Source organism: Haliotis rufescens, unplaced genomic scaffold (assembly GCF_023055435.1).
Source record: "Haliotis rufescens isolate VD_foot unplaced genomic scaffold, xgHalRufe1.0.p SCAF_6, whole genome shotgun sequence".
NCBI lineage: Eukaryota > Metazoa > Mollusca > Gastropoda > Lepetellida > Haliotidae > Haliotis > Haliotis rufescens.
Window position 1 is genome coordinate 13,350,984 of NW_025964334.1, and position 15,907 is coordinate 13,366,890.

Below are 15,907 nucleotides of genomic sequence, written 5' to 3' on the forward strand. Positions count from 1 at the left end.
TGAGATATCAACATTATGTACAGCCTCTTTAAGGATGTTGATAAAATGTACATGCTTTACAAATATTTACCCAAATTTTAATAATGATGACTGCCTGAATAGAATCCGACCTCAGCAATGTCGGCCAAGCCCATTTTATGAATAGGTGGGTTAAGTTTGGTATTTCCTCACAATCCTCATGTCGATTACCTGTACCTTTTCTACTAATACTGATTGTCACATCTCTCCCACTTTTGGATGTGATTGTCCGGCCACCGCGTTTTTCTGCGTACCCCAGCTACATCTATATGGAACAACTCACAAAACACTTCCCTCTAAAAAATAATGTTTCCTAATATATTATGTCATCAAGTTGCGAGCTCATATTCGAACCTTCACACTTGACGTCATGATAGAACAATGTTTTATTGTTAAATAAAGCAAGCTTTGTACTTCACTGTTCTTTGCGATTTATTGCGTAGTATCTTAAATAAATAAATAAATATGTCAACAATAATAACTGGGTTAGCAGGGTCCAGGCGAGAGGTTGCGCTGAACATTTGAATAAAGAGGGCAACTTTGATGTAAATTCTAAGTCAGGGCTTTAGATAATTGTTAGGTATTTAGTATTTACTCACATGTTATTATTCACTTTGTTTTCTGGGCAGTTGGGTAGCCTAAGCGTTCGCTCGTCAAGCCAAAGACACGGGTTCGTTTCCCGACATGGATACAATGTGTGAAGCCCATGTCTGCTGTCCCCTGCCGTGATATTGCTGAAAGCGTAAAAACTCATTCACTCATTTAGTTTTCTCTGGGTATTCAACATGGTTTTACTCCCTAGGGTCCAGTCTATTGGTTCCAGTCTGTCCAGTCTGTTGGCTCCAGTCTATTGGGTCCAGTCTGTTGGCTCCAGTCTGTTGGGTCCAGTCTATTGGTTCCAGTCTGTTGGGTCCAGTCTGTTGGCTCCAGTCTATTGGGTCCAGTCTGTTGGGTCCAGTCTATTGGATCCAGTCTATCCAGTCTGTTGGGTCCAGTCTATCCAGTCTGTTGGCTCCAGTCTATTGGGTCCAGTCTGTTGGGTCCAGTCTGTTGGCTCCAGTCTGTTGGCTCCAGTCTATTGGGTCCAGTCTGTTGGGTCCAGTCTATTGGATCCAGTCTATCCAGTCTGTTGGGTCTAGTCCTTTGGGTCTAGTCTATCCAGTCTGTTGGCTCCAGTCCTTTGGGTCCAGTCTATTAGGTATTTGTAAATCAATGAATAAACCTTTTTTAAAAGTAATTCTGCTAAAAATGTGGCTTCATGTGACATCTAATTTGTACCTGTCCACATGCAGCCCCAAGTGTGTCACGTATTGCATCAGCTCACAACATCGATGCATGTCTAAGTTGCAATAAATGAGACGTTGCACTTTTTTGCATTAGTCAATGTAGTAGAGATCATGTACATGTAATGCCTACGATCGTGATCAGTTAATAAAGGTTTGTTTAGACGGTATACAGTATTCAAGCTGACTAGGCAGTGCACACCGTCGTTATACTATTGGGTAGATATTTTTTTCATGCATATTTGTGCGCACACAACTCGAAATTAATTGGGTTATGGTGATTTATTGTGCATATCATGTGCAAATATGCAGTTACTCAGGAACTCTGCTAATTGTAAATATGCAAGATTGATATTCAAATATGCATATTCAGTACACATGTATATCAAGGAAGGAAGAATAAGACTGAATCCTGTTTTCTTAGCTTCCACAAGATTGTAGATTTTGCTGTCTTCCTGTTTAGTTTGAAAGAGTGTTCGTGAATAAGTGCAGTCTGCTACATGACAGTGAGTGAGTGAGTGAGTGAGTGAGTGAGTGAGTTGGGTTTAACGCCGCTTTTAACAGTATTCCAGTTAAATCACGGCGTGTCAGCTTAATCAGGGAGGAAAGCCCGAAGTGATGCAGGTCTCAGACGTTTACCACTTCGGTGAAACCCGCTACATGACAGAAATATAAAGGTTTTAATGTAAATTTGAAGCAAATAGTCCTATCAATTATACATAGCTTTCGGTCTTGTGGTAGAGCGTCCGCCCGGAGAGCGGAAGGTCCGGGGTTCGATCCCCGGCCGCGTCATACCAAAAGACGTTAAAAGATGGTACTTGTTGTTACCCTGTCTGGCGCTCGGCATTAAGGGGCTAAAACAAGGACTGGTCGGCTCGGAGTCAGTATACTGTGTCTGAGTGGGGTATTCATGTTAAACTGCGGCATGGTATCTCAGTGAGCTAGCACTATAAATCGGCATCAGTCCGGACTAGTACAAGCAGCCACCCACACACACACACGTACATGCACGTCGCTATATAAGTGCAATAATCTTGGACGCGACGTTAAACCCAATTTCACCTCACCTATACATAGCTTTCAAACAGTGTCTTAATAGCCTGACAGTCTGTCAAATGAGTTTTAATGTTTGATAACCAAATAAGTTTTAATTGGATTATTAAATTGAAATATTGCTGACACACCATTAACCAAGTTTCCCTCACTCACTCAATAGTATATGTAAATACAAGGTGACACTTATTTACTTTTCAGTGCATTGGTTCCACAAACCTGAGACGAATGAATCATAAAATAAAATGATCAAATTGTCCTTATACTGAATTAATTGTCTGTCGGTCAAATTGATATTTTATTGACTCAGCATTCTACAGTATTCACACAGTAATGGATGGAAATATGTCTGACATTTTTATACCATGCTGGTGTACAAGAACTGTTGGCAACATTCAAGGACACCAGCACTTGGCACAAAACAGACAATCTTCTAGATTAAGTCCAAACTTGCCAAGGCTGCCAAGCACTGGTGCGGGGCTGGTGCCGGGAGCCCATCTTTCACACAGCATCACATTAAAGCTATATTTGACACATGTAAAATCTCATTATTGTTGTAATAGGATTGAACCCCAGAGGCAGTGTAGACTGTACTGTGATATTCCATCTTTCATAAGAAAGTAAATAAAAGTAGATGATTATGATGAAAGTCATTGTCATTATGTTTGTTTGTTTGTTTAACACCGCGCTCAGCAATATTCCAGCTATATGACGGAGGTCTGTAAATAATCGAGTCTGGACCAGACAATCCAGTGACTGACATCGTGAGCATCGATCCATGTAATTGGGATACAGCAGGTTGCTGAAGACCTTTTCCAAGCCGGATCTTCACGGATCTATTGTAATTGTGATGCTCCCATTGCACATATGCTCGTGCATATATTAAAGAGGTCCTATAGTGGAACATTTATTTACAGGACATGCTTGTGTTGTAAAAAACTGTGATTGGCTCCACAAAAGTGCCACTCCCCCACAAGGATATTATATGGTTGGTCTCATAATTAGTTTATGTGTTTGTCCTTACTCAGCAATATTCCAGCTATGAATGCTCAGAAAATTGACACGGTGGGGGAGCTTTAAAACTACACACAAGTTAAATATGTTTTCAGAGGACGCACAGTAGCGGCCAAATTGTTCAAATGTTGTTGACGCTAAAACGTTTTTGATAATAGTCACTTGTCGATTAGATAACCCTTTTTGTGCTGCTGTTATCTGTAAAACATGAGAATTATGAACAAGAAAATGTGGACTGTTTTGTAAAGTTATGGTGTTATATGGGGGGCGCTTTGCAAAGTTATGGTGTTATATGGGGGGCGCTTTGTAAAGTAATGGTTTTATAAGGGGGGTGCTTTGTAAAGATCACTTACAGATTGGTCAAGAAGTTGGACAGAGGCCAAGGGGGAAGCTTGAGGCATTCAGTGTGAACCTCATGGTAATAGTGTCAAGTCAACTAATGAGGTTTGGCATTAATTAAACTGTTCTTCGTGGTTGAAAAAGACCGACCCAAAGGTGAATTTTGGAGCAGTGTTTGCGTACACATGCTCACAACAACAAACAAAGGAGAGATCACAAAGCAATCTGATTTCACACCTTAAGCACAAATAAGTCATTTTCATAAATGTCCTTCTGTCAAATGGAAAGCTTTTTGGAAATTATTCAAAGGCATTAGCTGACACAGCTATTTAGTTCTCTTAAAAAAGCTGACATTTTTAGTTGAAGGAAATAATGAATTCCTTTAAAGAGACACAAGGAAAGAGATGGGCAATAAAAGTAACGGTTTACTCTCATTTTCCATATGTATACATTATTAATTCTTAAAATATGACAGGAGTGATTTATTCCATGGGTGGCCCATTTGTTTCAGTAACCAGTATGTCCCTTACCAGAGATTGTTGCTTTGAATTGTTTCTTTCTGTTTGTCAGCGTTTGTCGCTGTGCTCACGGGTGTCGCCAAAGTGGCAAACGTCTAATAGCCTTTTTATTGCTACATATGTCATATGCTCTGCCATGATATTGATGGAATGTTGCTAGAAAACTAAACTCATTGTTACTCACTTACCTACTTACATGCTGTTCGACCCGTGAAGATCTGGGATAGAACAGGTCTTCAGCAGCCCATGCTTGCCGTGACCCGTGAAGATCCGGGGTAGAATAGGTCTTCAGCAGCCCATGCTTGCCGTAAAACGCGACTATGCTTGTCGTAAAAGGCTAACGGGATCGGGTGGTCAGGCTCGCTGACTTGGTTGATGCATGTCATCGATCCCAATTGCGTGGATCGATGCTCATGATGTCAATCACTGGATTGTCTGATCCAGGCTTGATTATTTACAGACCGCCATCATATAGCTGGAATATTACCGAATATTACAATTTGGGGAAAGCCCGAAGTGTTGCAGGTTTTAGATGTTTACCATTTCGGTGAAACCCATGAGCATGGGTATGGTGCTGACAAATCCAGAAACATTATCTGGGGCAACCAAGAATCAAAGCCACGATCATATGTTTCTGGTTCGCCTAAGGGACGCAACTCTCCAAAGAAATTGCATCATCTTCGACAACTTGGCCACCCGTGCCCAAAGAGTGGCTTGTGACCAGTACTGGTTATACACATGAGGAGAAATAGTTTCATTTGAAGTGTGTAAGTGTTTACAGAAAACATACTGACATAGAAGTTAGGGTTCTGTCATAATGATATTCAGTGGGTTTCACTTGGTGCAAGTCAGGGGAAAATTGGAATTGAGTTCTGCTGGAGAGAACATAAAACGTTCATCCTTTTTCTATGAGCCCAACTTTATTTCATAATCACAGATGAGACAACCATGAATTTTGCAAAAATATGTAAAATCTGTGCTGGGTTTCTTAAAATCAGTATGACACACATGCGATTGAAATAATTTCTTTATTACCCATTATTTCTTAATACTTCTGACCCGTGAAGATTCCGGGATAAAATAGGTCTTCAGCAACCCATGCTTGCCGTAAAAGGTGACTATGCTTGTCGTTAAAGGCGACTAACGGGATCAGGTGGTCAGGCTCGCTGACTTGGTTTGATGCATGTCATCGATCCAAATTGCGTGGATCGATGCTCATGATATTAATCACTGGATTGTCTGGTCCAGACACGATTATTACAGATTACAGACCGCCGTCATATAGCTAGAATATTGCTGAGTGCGGCGTTAAACAACAAACAACCAACCAACTTTTGAGCTCCCCTGAAGAAAACATGCACTGATGACGACTTCCTCCTCAGAAAACCATAATTGTCAGTGTGACGTCAATCCGACCTTACGGCACAGTAAGATTCGAATGACGTCAATGATACAATCTGGATGAAGTTGACAATATACTGATGTCCTTGAAGTGATATTTGCACTTGTGAACGTAAATGTTTTAGGAACTGTTATTTCTAACCCAATGGGTAATAAATAAGCTTTAATAGTTTATGCATACATGATATATAAAGTATGTTTGTATTAATAGAGTGAATTTATGGGTGAGAAGTATGCTAATTTCTGTTAAAAATATAAGAAGTACCAATACTTTGTGAAATATTCATTTCAGGTCATGGGCTTTCTGGTACCCGAGGGGCGGTTTGGTAGCCTAGTTGCTCATCACGCCAAAGTCCCGGGTTCAATTCCCCACATGGGTACAATGTGTGAAGCCCATGTCTGGTGTCCCCCACCGTGATATTGCTGGAATATTGCTAAAAGTGGTGTAAAACCATACTCACTCACTCACTGAAGGCCTTCATTGAAGTATCAGACAGATTTGTTATTAGAAAGTAATAAATATTGCTTGGTTCTTTCACTCCCCACTCACTCACTCACTCTGGTACCCGGGGCAGAAAACTATGTTGTGTAACAGGTACTTCTATTTACAAACAAAACAAGACAGTAAATATTTAATAATTAAGGTCATTTTGAAATGGATTGAGGTTCATTGGCTACAAGATTAATAAAGATCTGGCATAGATCATCAATATTCATGCATTGCCACGATATACAGTGGCCTGATGTCTGTCTCGATCTATCCTCTGGGCCCATTTTTGAAATTTGACAAGGTTGGTGTAGCATGATAGTGATTTGAGTGAAGGAAGCGAAGATTGGGTCAGGTTCAGTTGACATGGTTAACTCTTTGGGGATATAGAACTTATTCAGGCACAACAGAGCTACTTCCATTAGCATATGATATTTATCCTGTAACCATGGTAACCTGATCTACATATACAGTGCTTTTGAAAAGTCATAAAATCTCACCATGATTGCTTCAGGGTTGGAGCAAGCTGAAATTATGGCAGCACTAAAATTTGCAGGAATTTTATTTAGCTCACCTGCACGGAAGGGTAAAGTGAGCTTTGTTAAGATGTAATGTCTGTGATCTTCTTCTTATTGATCTTATAGAACAATAAGGTCTGAAATTTTGCATGAAAGAACCAAGCAATATTTATTACTTTCTAATAACAAATCTGTCTGATACTTCAATGAAGGCCTTCAATGAGTGAGTGAGTATGGTTTTACGCCGTTTTTAGAATATTCCAGCAATATCACGGCGAGGGACACCAGAAATTGGCTTCACACATTGTACCCATGTTGGGAATCTAACCCGGGTCTTCGGCGTGACGAGCGAACGCTTTAACCACTAGGCTACCCGACCACCCCATGAAGGCCTTCAAGTTGCAGACATTAAGCAGACACTGACACCTACATTATTAAGTTATATATAGTAAAACGTTCAGAATATGTTAATCCTGTTAAAACAATAGTTTCAGATACAATTTTTTCCAATCATGGCATCAAGATTTTATTGGGTATTGTTTAACTGAATCACCTATAGGTTCGGAGAAAACGTGTACAGCTGATTGCTATTTCTGGCTTAGTTTACGAGAAAATACAGATGGTAATCTTATTCCATATAAAACAATGCCTAGCATCGCAAGAAATACAATTCAAGGGTAAACCATCATGTCTTGTGATGTTTTATCGCAAGTTTCACATTTTTATTGACAAAGTTTGTTAATGCGTTGTTCATTCCCCTGAAGTGATACGATGTACATTTTTTACCAACAGAAATATTTTGATGAAAGTGTAACCTTTGCATTGGCTGACCCCTTTATATAGAGTCATTTTTCTGGTTCTCAAAAGTTGGGTTATGTGTATATATGCTGTAACTGAAAACTGATGAAGGTGTTGTTAAACCCGACTCACTCACATCTTGTCTTGAGGTGAGGTGAGGTGAAATTGGGTTTAACGTCCCGTCCAAGATTATTGCATTTATATAGCGACGTGCATGCACTTGTGTGTGTGGGGCTGCTTGTACTAGTCCGGACTGATGCCGATTTATAGTGCTAGCCCACTGAGATATCATGCCGCAGTTTAACATGAATACCCCACTCAGACACAGTATACTGACTCCGAGCCAACCAGTCCTTGTTTTAGCCCCTTAATGCCGAGCGCCAGACAGAGTAACAAGTACCATCTTTTAATGTCTTTTGGTATGACGCGGCCGGGGATCGAACCCTGGACCTTCCGCTCTCCGGGTACTTGTCTTGAGTGTTCAGTGTGGGACGTGGCAGTTATTGAGACACTTGTCGTTGTTGCCATTGTTATCATGACAGAAGGTTGGTGGTGGCAGCACATTCACTTGTCTGAAGTATTTTTGTATGTGTTTTCTCCTGCTAAAAAACGATTTTCATCGTCCTCTGGACTACTTGTGGGGTTTCTGGGTTAGAAATCATTCTTAGCAACTCATGCTGGTCATAAAATGGACGGAATGGATCAGGTGGTGAGGCTCGGTGACTGGGTTGATAGTATGTCCTCGTACCTCCACAGCTTGGATCGTTGCTCACAATTTCGATGTCTGGTCCAGACTTGATTATTTACAGGTCGCTGTCATATACTGGAATATTGCTGAATGCATTGTCAAACAGCAAACATACAAACAAACGAACATGACTCAAGTATAGTGGTATCTGGGTGGGCATATTATGACTTACATGTGCTCTGTATCCCTGAAGATCTGGGGTAGAACAGGTCTTTAGCAACCCTTGCTTGCCCTAACAGGCGACTATGCTTGTCGTAAGAGACGGCTAGTGGGATCAGGTGATCAGGCTCGCTGACTTGGTTGAAGAATGTCATCGATCCCAATTGCGTAGATCAATGCTCATGATATCAATCACTGGATTGCCTGGTCCAGACTCGATTGTTTACAGACCACTGTCATACAGCTGGAATATTGCTGAGTGCAGCGTTAAACAACAAACAAACAAACAAAAGATGTGCTCTGTCTGTACTCTTCTCTCTGTACCTGCAGGACGTATGAGGGATGGGGAACTGTGACGCTCCCCGAGGGACAGACGGAAGGAAAGAAGGAGGAAGAGGAGGAGAGGTATGTCCGGTGTGGAAATAGTGGCTGTCATATATTAGGGGGAGTGGGGGTGTCTGATGAGAAATATCTGAATCAAATTTTGCTTTCCCTCCCAATTTATGTAACATTTTTTATGCCCTTGCCGTACATGAACATTTTCTCATGACCCACCCTTCCTATGATAAATGACCAGTCTCAAGTATATAACATTTTTATTTGAAAAAAAAACATAACCTTTTTACATTTCCCACCCATATAGGTGTGAAATATTTTGGCGCGACACCCCACTTGTTCTGTATCAATTTTTCATGTCCCCCCTCCCCCCCTTAATCTCATCAGTCTTCCCACTCCTATAATACCTTACCTGTCCCCAAACACATACAGGTTGTCTTTATGTTGTGTCCTAACACCTGGTGCAATGAGATTTAAGGTTGTGTTCAATTCTATTTTATGTAAGCGTGCATGTAAGTGTGTGGGTACTTGTATGATGCGAGGTTTGTAGTCCTAGCCTGAGGTACCATGCCACGGTTTAACATGAGTACTGTACTCAAACATTCTACTGATTTTGAGCTGACCAGTCCTTGTTTTATCTCCTCACTGCTGAGCACCAGGCAGGGTAACAACATGTACCATCTCGTAATGTCTATTGGTATGACGTGGTATGGTGGTTGTGGATGGTGATCCTGGGGATGAGTTGGATAGTTGCTCGCGATAATGGCTGGGATCTTATATCGTTGATTATCCTGTGTATTAAATTTCCATTCTATTAAAAACCCCGGCCCATTTCCCACCACTGTGTTGTTTTAAGTTCAGTTCCAATGCTAAAAATAGCCAACCAATTTTTTTTCAAGATTGAACATAGCACTGTCATAGCATTTGACTCGTCTTTGCGTCTTGTAGCTTAAGAACTCTACTCCCCTGTCTGAGTACTCGGGGGGAAACATCTTTTCCAGATAACAAATCTAAGTGTCTCCTGATTCAGTTAAATATCTGAAGGCTCCCTCAGGCAAGACCGTGATTTTGAATGTAGATCTATGCCTGACTCGCATTCAGAAGAGGAACTATATTGGTTTGTTTGTTTGATTGTTTGATTGTTTGTTGTTTAATGCAGCGCTTAACAATATTCCGGCTGATATATGACGGCGGTTTGTAAGTAATCGAGTCTGGACCAGACAATCCATTGATTGATATTGGATTGACATGCATCAACCAAGTCAGCGAGCCTGACCACCCGATCCCGTTAGTCGCCTCATACCACAAGCAGGGTCTGGGTTTAAGGCAAACATGGGTTGCTGAAGACCTATTCTACTCCGGATCTTTACGTAACTTCGATTGGATGTTGATTTGAAGCTGAAGAGAAATTCTGTCTAAGTTTGTACTAGAGATAGAGATAGAATTTTTATATCCATTCCTGAAAATGCTTGAAAAAAATAACTTGTCCCGAGCTTTTTCAGAAATAAAAAAAATGGTTCTCTGACATGCTGGATGTTCTTAGACATGATGTGTGGTGAGGCTCCCCAAAGTATAGCACTCCTCCTTTCAAAGACAAAAGCATTAGATGTCTTGAAGCACTTACTGACAATGTATTTGTCACTTGCAAAAATTAGGTGTCGGTCCATTTTAGTATTATTTTCTCATGGTGGTATATTCAGGTGATTATCTTTCTAATGGAGACATGTTCAAATGACTAAGGGGCCAAGCTTTTGTCATTCTTGGAGGTGGGAGGGTTAAAAACCAATGAGTTATGGTGGTATCTTCATATGATATATGGGGGCATGGGTGGCCCAGTCGTCTAAGGGGCTGCGATTCGCTGTACAGAGTTGCGTCTTTTGAGCATGATTGTGAGCTCGAATCCCAATTATGTTTCTATATACCCGTGCTCATGGGTTTCACCGAAGTGGTAAACGTCTGAGACATGCATCACTTCTGGCTTTCCTTCCACATTAAGCTGATACGCCGTGATATAACTGGAATACTGTTAAAAACTCACTCACTCACTCATATGATATATGGCCTAATTTTCCAATACTGCGAAAACACATCTTGCTGTTCTTCTGATTATGGCTGTCTGTCAAAGACAGTATTACTGACGTACTGTAGAACCCTTTGACACACGAAGGTTAAATGTTTTGCTTTCTCTAATGATCGAATTCTTAAAAGCACTGAATAAACTTGGCAATAAAGTTTTCACTTATGCTTTTCATGGATGCAAGCCCATAAAATCGTGTCACAAAAGCATGACATTAGGACTCGCGACGCATTGCAAGAGAGTGACATTTAACAAGATATTGAAACCTCGAGACCATTGTCGCTTTCGTGGCTGTTTAAATGAAATGTATCTTGTACATTTCAAAGGACTTAATGGGATCAAAGATGGAAATGGACGATAAACCTGTACACCATACTCATGCAGTTTGTCGACAGTTTATGGTACTTTCACAATTATGAACTCGGCAAACATCAGCCACATGAGGCATATTTGCTCGCATATTTGGTGTAGATTCTGCGTCCGTTAGTCAGGCGCGTGCACGATGCAAAACATGCGTCACAAACCATTATCAAGCTGTGGTCGATCAATAACCTAGAAATGTACATATAAAGTTTGAGAGTGGGACTGGGGATAAAAGAATGCAAATACTCCAAGGTATTAATGGACTAAAACTGGTCAAGACGGAGTTGGGTCCTTAACTGCTGTTGGAAGCCTATTGAATGAGAATGGTTGTATTTCTTTACCAAGAGGCCAAGCACTGTTCAGGGCCTCCCACCTGTGACAATGCTCGTCCATATGTTGCGGGGATCACATTGTCCCCGTGCCTGTAGTCTACTTCAAGTCGCCCAGCTGCGACAGGGGGGATAATTTCATCTTTATTCTCATCGACTTTTCTCAAGACGTTGTGGATAATATTATTACCTACAATTGTAAACTGGGAATAACTTAAACTCGGCGGCTGACATTTGACAATTGTTGCTGCCCTGGTGTATAATTAGAATGAAACTGGGTCGTCACATCTTTGAGATTGGAGCTTTTAGAGAAATATATTTTGGGTGATAAATTTTTGATGTAACAGTATCTTTTCAAATTTGAATTCTTAGTTGCCTGATGTTTTGAAAATTTTAATTTTAAATATTTGGTTTATGGTTGTGTAATTATTGGTTTAATTGATTTCTTTTGTAGCTGTCTGATGATTTACTGATCATTTTGTGTTTAGTGATTGAAAACCTGACAAGTAATGTGTGTAGGTCTGCAATGAATGCTATGTCAAAGATCCTTCACATAATCATGAAATTAAATGTCTAAAGATTAAAGGTGGCCAAGGATTCAATTTCTATTATCAAACCTCAAGGATTTGAGGAGCCCTTTCACAGCATTCAAAGGATCAAATCAATGTACTATTTGACATCAATAAGTTTAAAATCCATATTTGTAAAAAATGATAAATCACATTTATTTCCACAATAAACATGATAAGCATTAAATATCATTTACCTACAAAGACAAATTAATTTGTCATCAATAAGACCAAACCTTAAAAATATGCATTGGTGATAAATTACACATATGTATAAGTTTCAATAATTAACAAAAAGATTTGTCAGCTGAAAGACGCTAGTCCATTAGTTTCTATTACTGTTGACAGTAAAGGATGACATGGCAGAAACACACATTATTATGCTCGTCAATTTCATTGTTAATTTCATTTGGCCAATATGTCTGAAACACAGATACGCCTCCTACCGAGGAAAGGGTGTGGCACTTCTGTCTTCCCTTACTTCATCTGTAAGTCGGAATGCATGGAACACATGCTTCTTAGCTTGGCCTAGATGGAAGATGCTGACAATGTTGTCGTGTTCAGTGATACGGTTTGATGAGATTTTATTCCTGGCTGGGAAGCTCTAATTAGTGAACCTCAAGCAAAGGCTTCATGCCATGTCATAAGAGGTTGATATGTGTGACTAGTTTTGAGAAGGCCTAATCAGATTATTTTCGGCGAGACAACGTATATTTCACGATCATAACCTGCATGGGGGATTATTCAAATCTGATAATTACAATTTCATGGTGTTATTCATTAAGTGAAAGAGAAGTCTTTGGTGGTGTGTTCCAAATGCATAACAAATTTATGGAAACAGACTATTTCATTACTATTTAAGTTAAGGGTTTCAGTTTGTCTGCTTTTAGTTGTTTAAGGTAATATTAGACATGATGATAATAAAACAGAGACTGCTCCAGACTGTCATATTGTATGTAACGGTGAATAATTCTGTGTTTTTATATTGCTGTTCGATGGACTCGTGGGGATTCTGGCTAAGAATATAGGTCCCCTGCAACCTTTTCTGGTTGTAAGAAGTGACTTAATGGATTGTGTGACTTTGTTGATGCATGTCATGATCCAGGGTTAGAAATTAACACTAGCGCGCTAGCACATTCAGATTCAGATTCATTCATTTACCTGTAACCACCCATGGTGGTACATGAGCACAATATATCATTAACATTAGATACATATACATAAAACAATTTAAGACATTGTATACATAGTTTGCAGGTTAACATCAGGATGAAGGGTTTTAGAGGTAAATATGCATAAAATTTGCAAGTGTTTAGTGCTGTTGATGGGAAAATAGTCTTGCTAATTTATGGGTATTGGGGATCTAATAAAAATATTCGGGGATGTGTAGAAATCTGTAGAGAGCAAAGAATTCACATTTAAATAAATAATGATATTCATCAGCTACTGCAGGGGCTAGCACAAATTCTTGTTGAACTTGTACAAATTTCCAAATTTTCCCATTGTTTTAGCATTACAAGGTCAATTTATCTTTCCCCGGGCTAGTAAAACTTTTGAGTTTAGTTCTAACCCTGTCATCGTATCCCATTTAGGTGGATTATAGTTCATGATGTCAATCACTCTATTGTCTGGTCCTGATTATTTACAGACTTGCCTTGTATAGCTGGAATATTGCTGAGCCGGCGTTAAACCACAAACATGGAATATTGATGGCTGGATATATGTAACTATGAAACAGTAAATATTCCCATCAACTCTGTGTGGAATGGTGATTTGTTTTTATGTTAATGAAAAATGGTAGTAAATATTGTATATGCCACAGGTCCTATCATAACTTTCACTAAATGTTTTCTTGTGATCTAATAGCAAAACTTATGATTCTTTTGCACCCATTTTTTTGTGTGAAATATGACAAAATGCTTTAAACAGTCAATCAGTTATAGCACAGGATGGAGATGATATTTTTTCCTTCACACCTGCAAAATCAGATATTTTTTAAATCAAAACTATGAGAATAAATATGTTCTGGTGAAAAATCTCCTTAGACTTAGACTACTTAAATCCTTTAAACGACAAAAAGATCAGTCATCCTTAGATAATTATATAAGTCAAAGAAATCAATATACAAATGTTACTTGTGAAAAAAAGAAACAGTATCAAGGAGACATCAAAAGCGCAATTGTTAATACATGTAACATACATAATGGTAAATTGTTCTGGCCTTCGTTGAAGCGTTTATTTAACACTCAGCCTACTCTAAAACTGGACATAAACATAAACCAGTGGTTCAAGTACTTTCATGGTATGCTTAAAACTAAATCTGATACAATCACCGAAGATGAACATATAAATACGAACACCGATCAGCTTGCAGAGTCTATTCTTGACTCTCTCATTTCCAAGAGGAAGTTATTAATTCTATTAATTCATTAAAATACGGTAAATCAGCTGGTGCAGACAAACTTATAACTGAAATGTTTAAATATGCCCAGGATATACTATGTCCAATCTTGACTTTATTATTTACTGCAGTGTTTGATGCTGCATACTTTCCTTCTATGTGGACACATGGAGTTATTGTTCCCCTCCACAAAAAGGGTGACACTTAAATACCAGCCAACTACAGAGGTATAATAATACTGAGTAATTTTAGTAAAGTCTACACTAACATTAAATAAGAGATTACAGTTTTGGGGTGAATCATGTGATAGATTTGTCGAATCCCAGGCTGGCTTTCGTCGGGGCTACTCTACAGTTGACAATATTTTTATATTGCAATCTAACATTCGGCGATATTTAGGTAAAAAGAGAAGTAAAGTGTATACGCTTTTTGTAGACTTCTCCAAGGCTTTCGACTCTATTGATAGATCAAAATTGTGGCGCGTATGAGTCTCGCCAAAGATGTATAAAAATATCCAATCTATTTATAAATATGTTATCTCCTGTGTGAAACATGAAAACCAACTTTAAGATTTTTTTTCTGTGTAATATTGGAGTCCGTCAAGGCTGTATACTAAGCCTCTTTCTATTTAATATGTTCATTAATGACTTGGCTCCAGAAATTGAATCCAAATGTCAACCAGGAATCCAGTTCCATCCAGAACTTCTTCAACTGTTTTTATTATTGTTTGTGGACGATGTAACTCTAATTGCTGATACTGTATTTGGCCTACAGAAGCGCATTGATGTTCTTAAAGATTTATGCCATAGATATTCATTAACTGTTAACTTTGATGAAACTAAAGTAATGGTGTTCAGTAAAGGAGGAATGTTGTCTAAAAATGAAAAATGGTATTATGGAGATGTCAGATTGGAATGTGTTTCTTCTTATAAATATTTGGGTGTATCATTCTCAAAAACTTTAAATTGGTCTAACCATGTATGCAATGCTGCACTTCAGACCAAAAAAAGTATTGTTTGGTATTTTAAAATCACTCAGGAATGTAAAACCATTTGATTATAAAGTATTTTTCAAGATATTTGATACCAAAGTAGCACCAATATTGTTATATGGAGCTGAAATTTGGGTCTTAAGTAAATACAAAGAAATTGAACAGATCCATTTATTAGCATGCAAACAATTTTTAGGCATTAAGTCTTCGACACCCGATCATGTCGTAAAAAGCGAATGTGGTCGATATCCTTTGTACATTTCAGCATATAAGCATTGTATTACTTACTGGTGTAAGGTTATATCTATGCCTAATAGTCGTTACCCAAGAAAGAGCTATAATCTGTTGTTTACTGAAGCTGTAAATGGCACGATTAATTCGGTACCTTATATATATTTGGTTTCAGCTATGTTTGGGGAAACCAATCAGTTTCTTATCCAAAACCATTTGTATTTGAATTTGTATCACGATTAAAATATATGCATGAACAAGAATGACATTCAGA

The 15,907-nt window shown here is 38.9% G+C and overlaps 1 protein-coding gene across 1 annotated transcript in view; it reads left to right on the forward strand.

The window, feature by feature from the left end:
* LOC124135470 (tRNA (guanine-N(7)-)-methyltransferase non-catalytic subunit wdr4-like) overlaps nt 1-15,907 on the forward strand; it is a 160,568-nt gene that overhangs the window by 8,381 nt on the left and 136,280 nt on the right. The window contains exon 3 of the mRNA XM_048386021.1: nt 8,667-8,741. Coding sequence (XP_048241978.1) covers nt 8,667-8,741 — 75 coding nt within the window. The remainder of the gene's footprint in view (nt 1-8,666; nt 8,742-15,907) is intronic.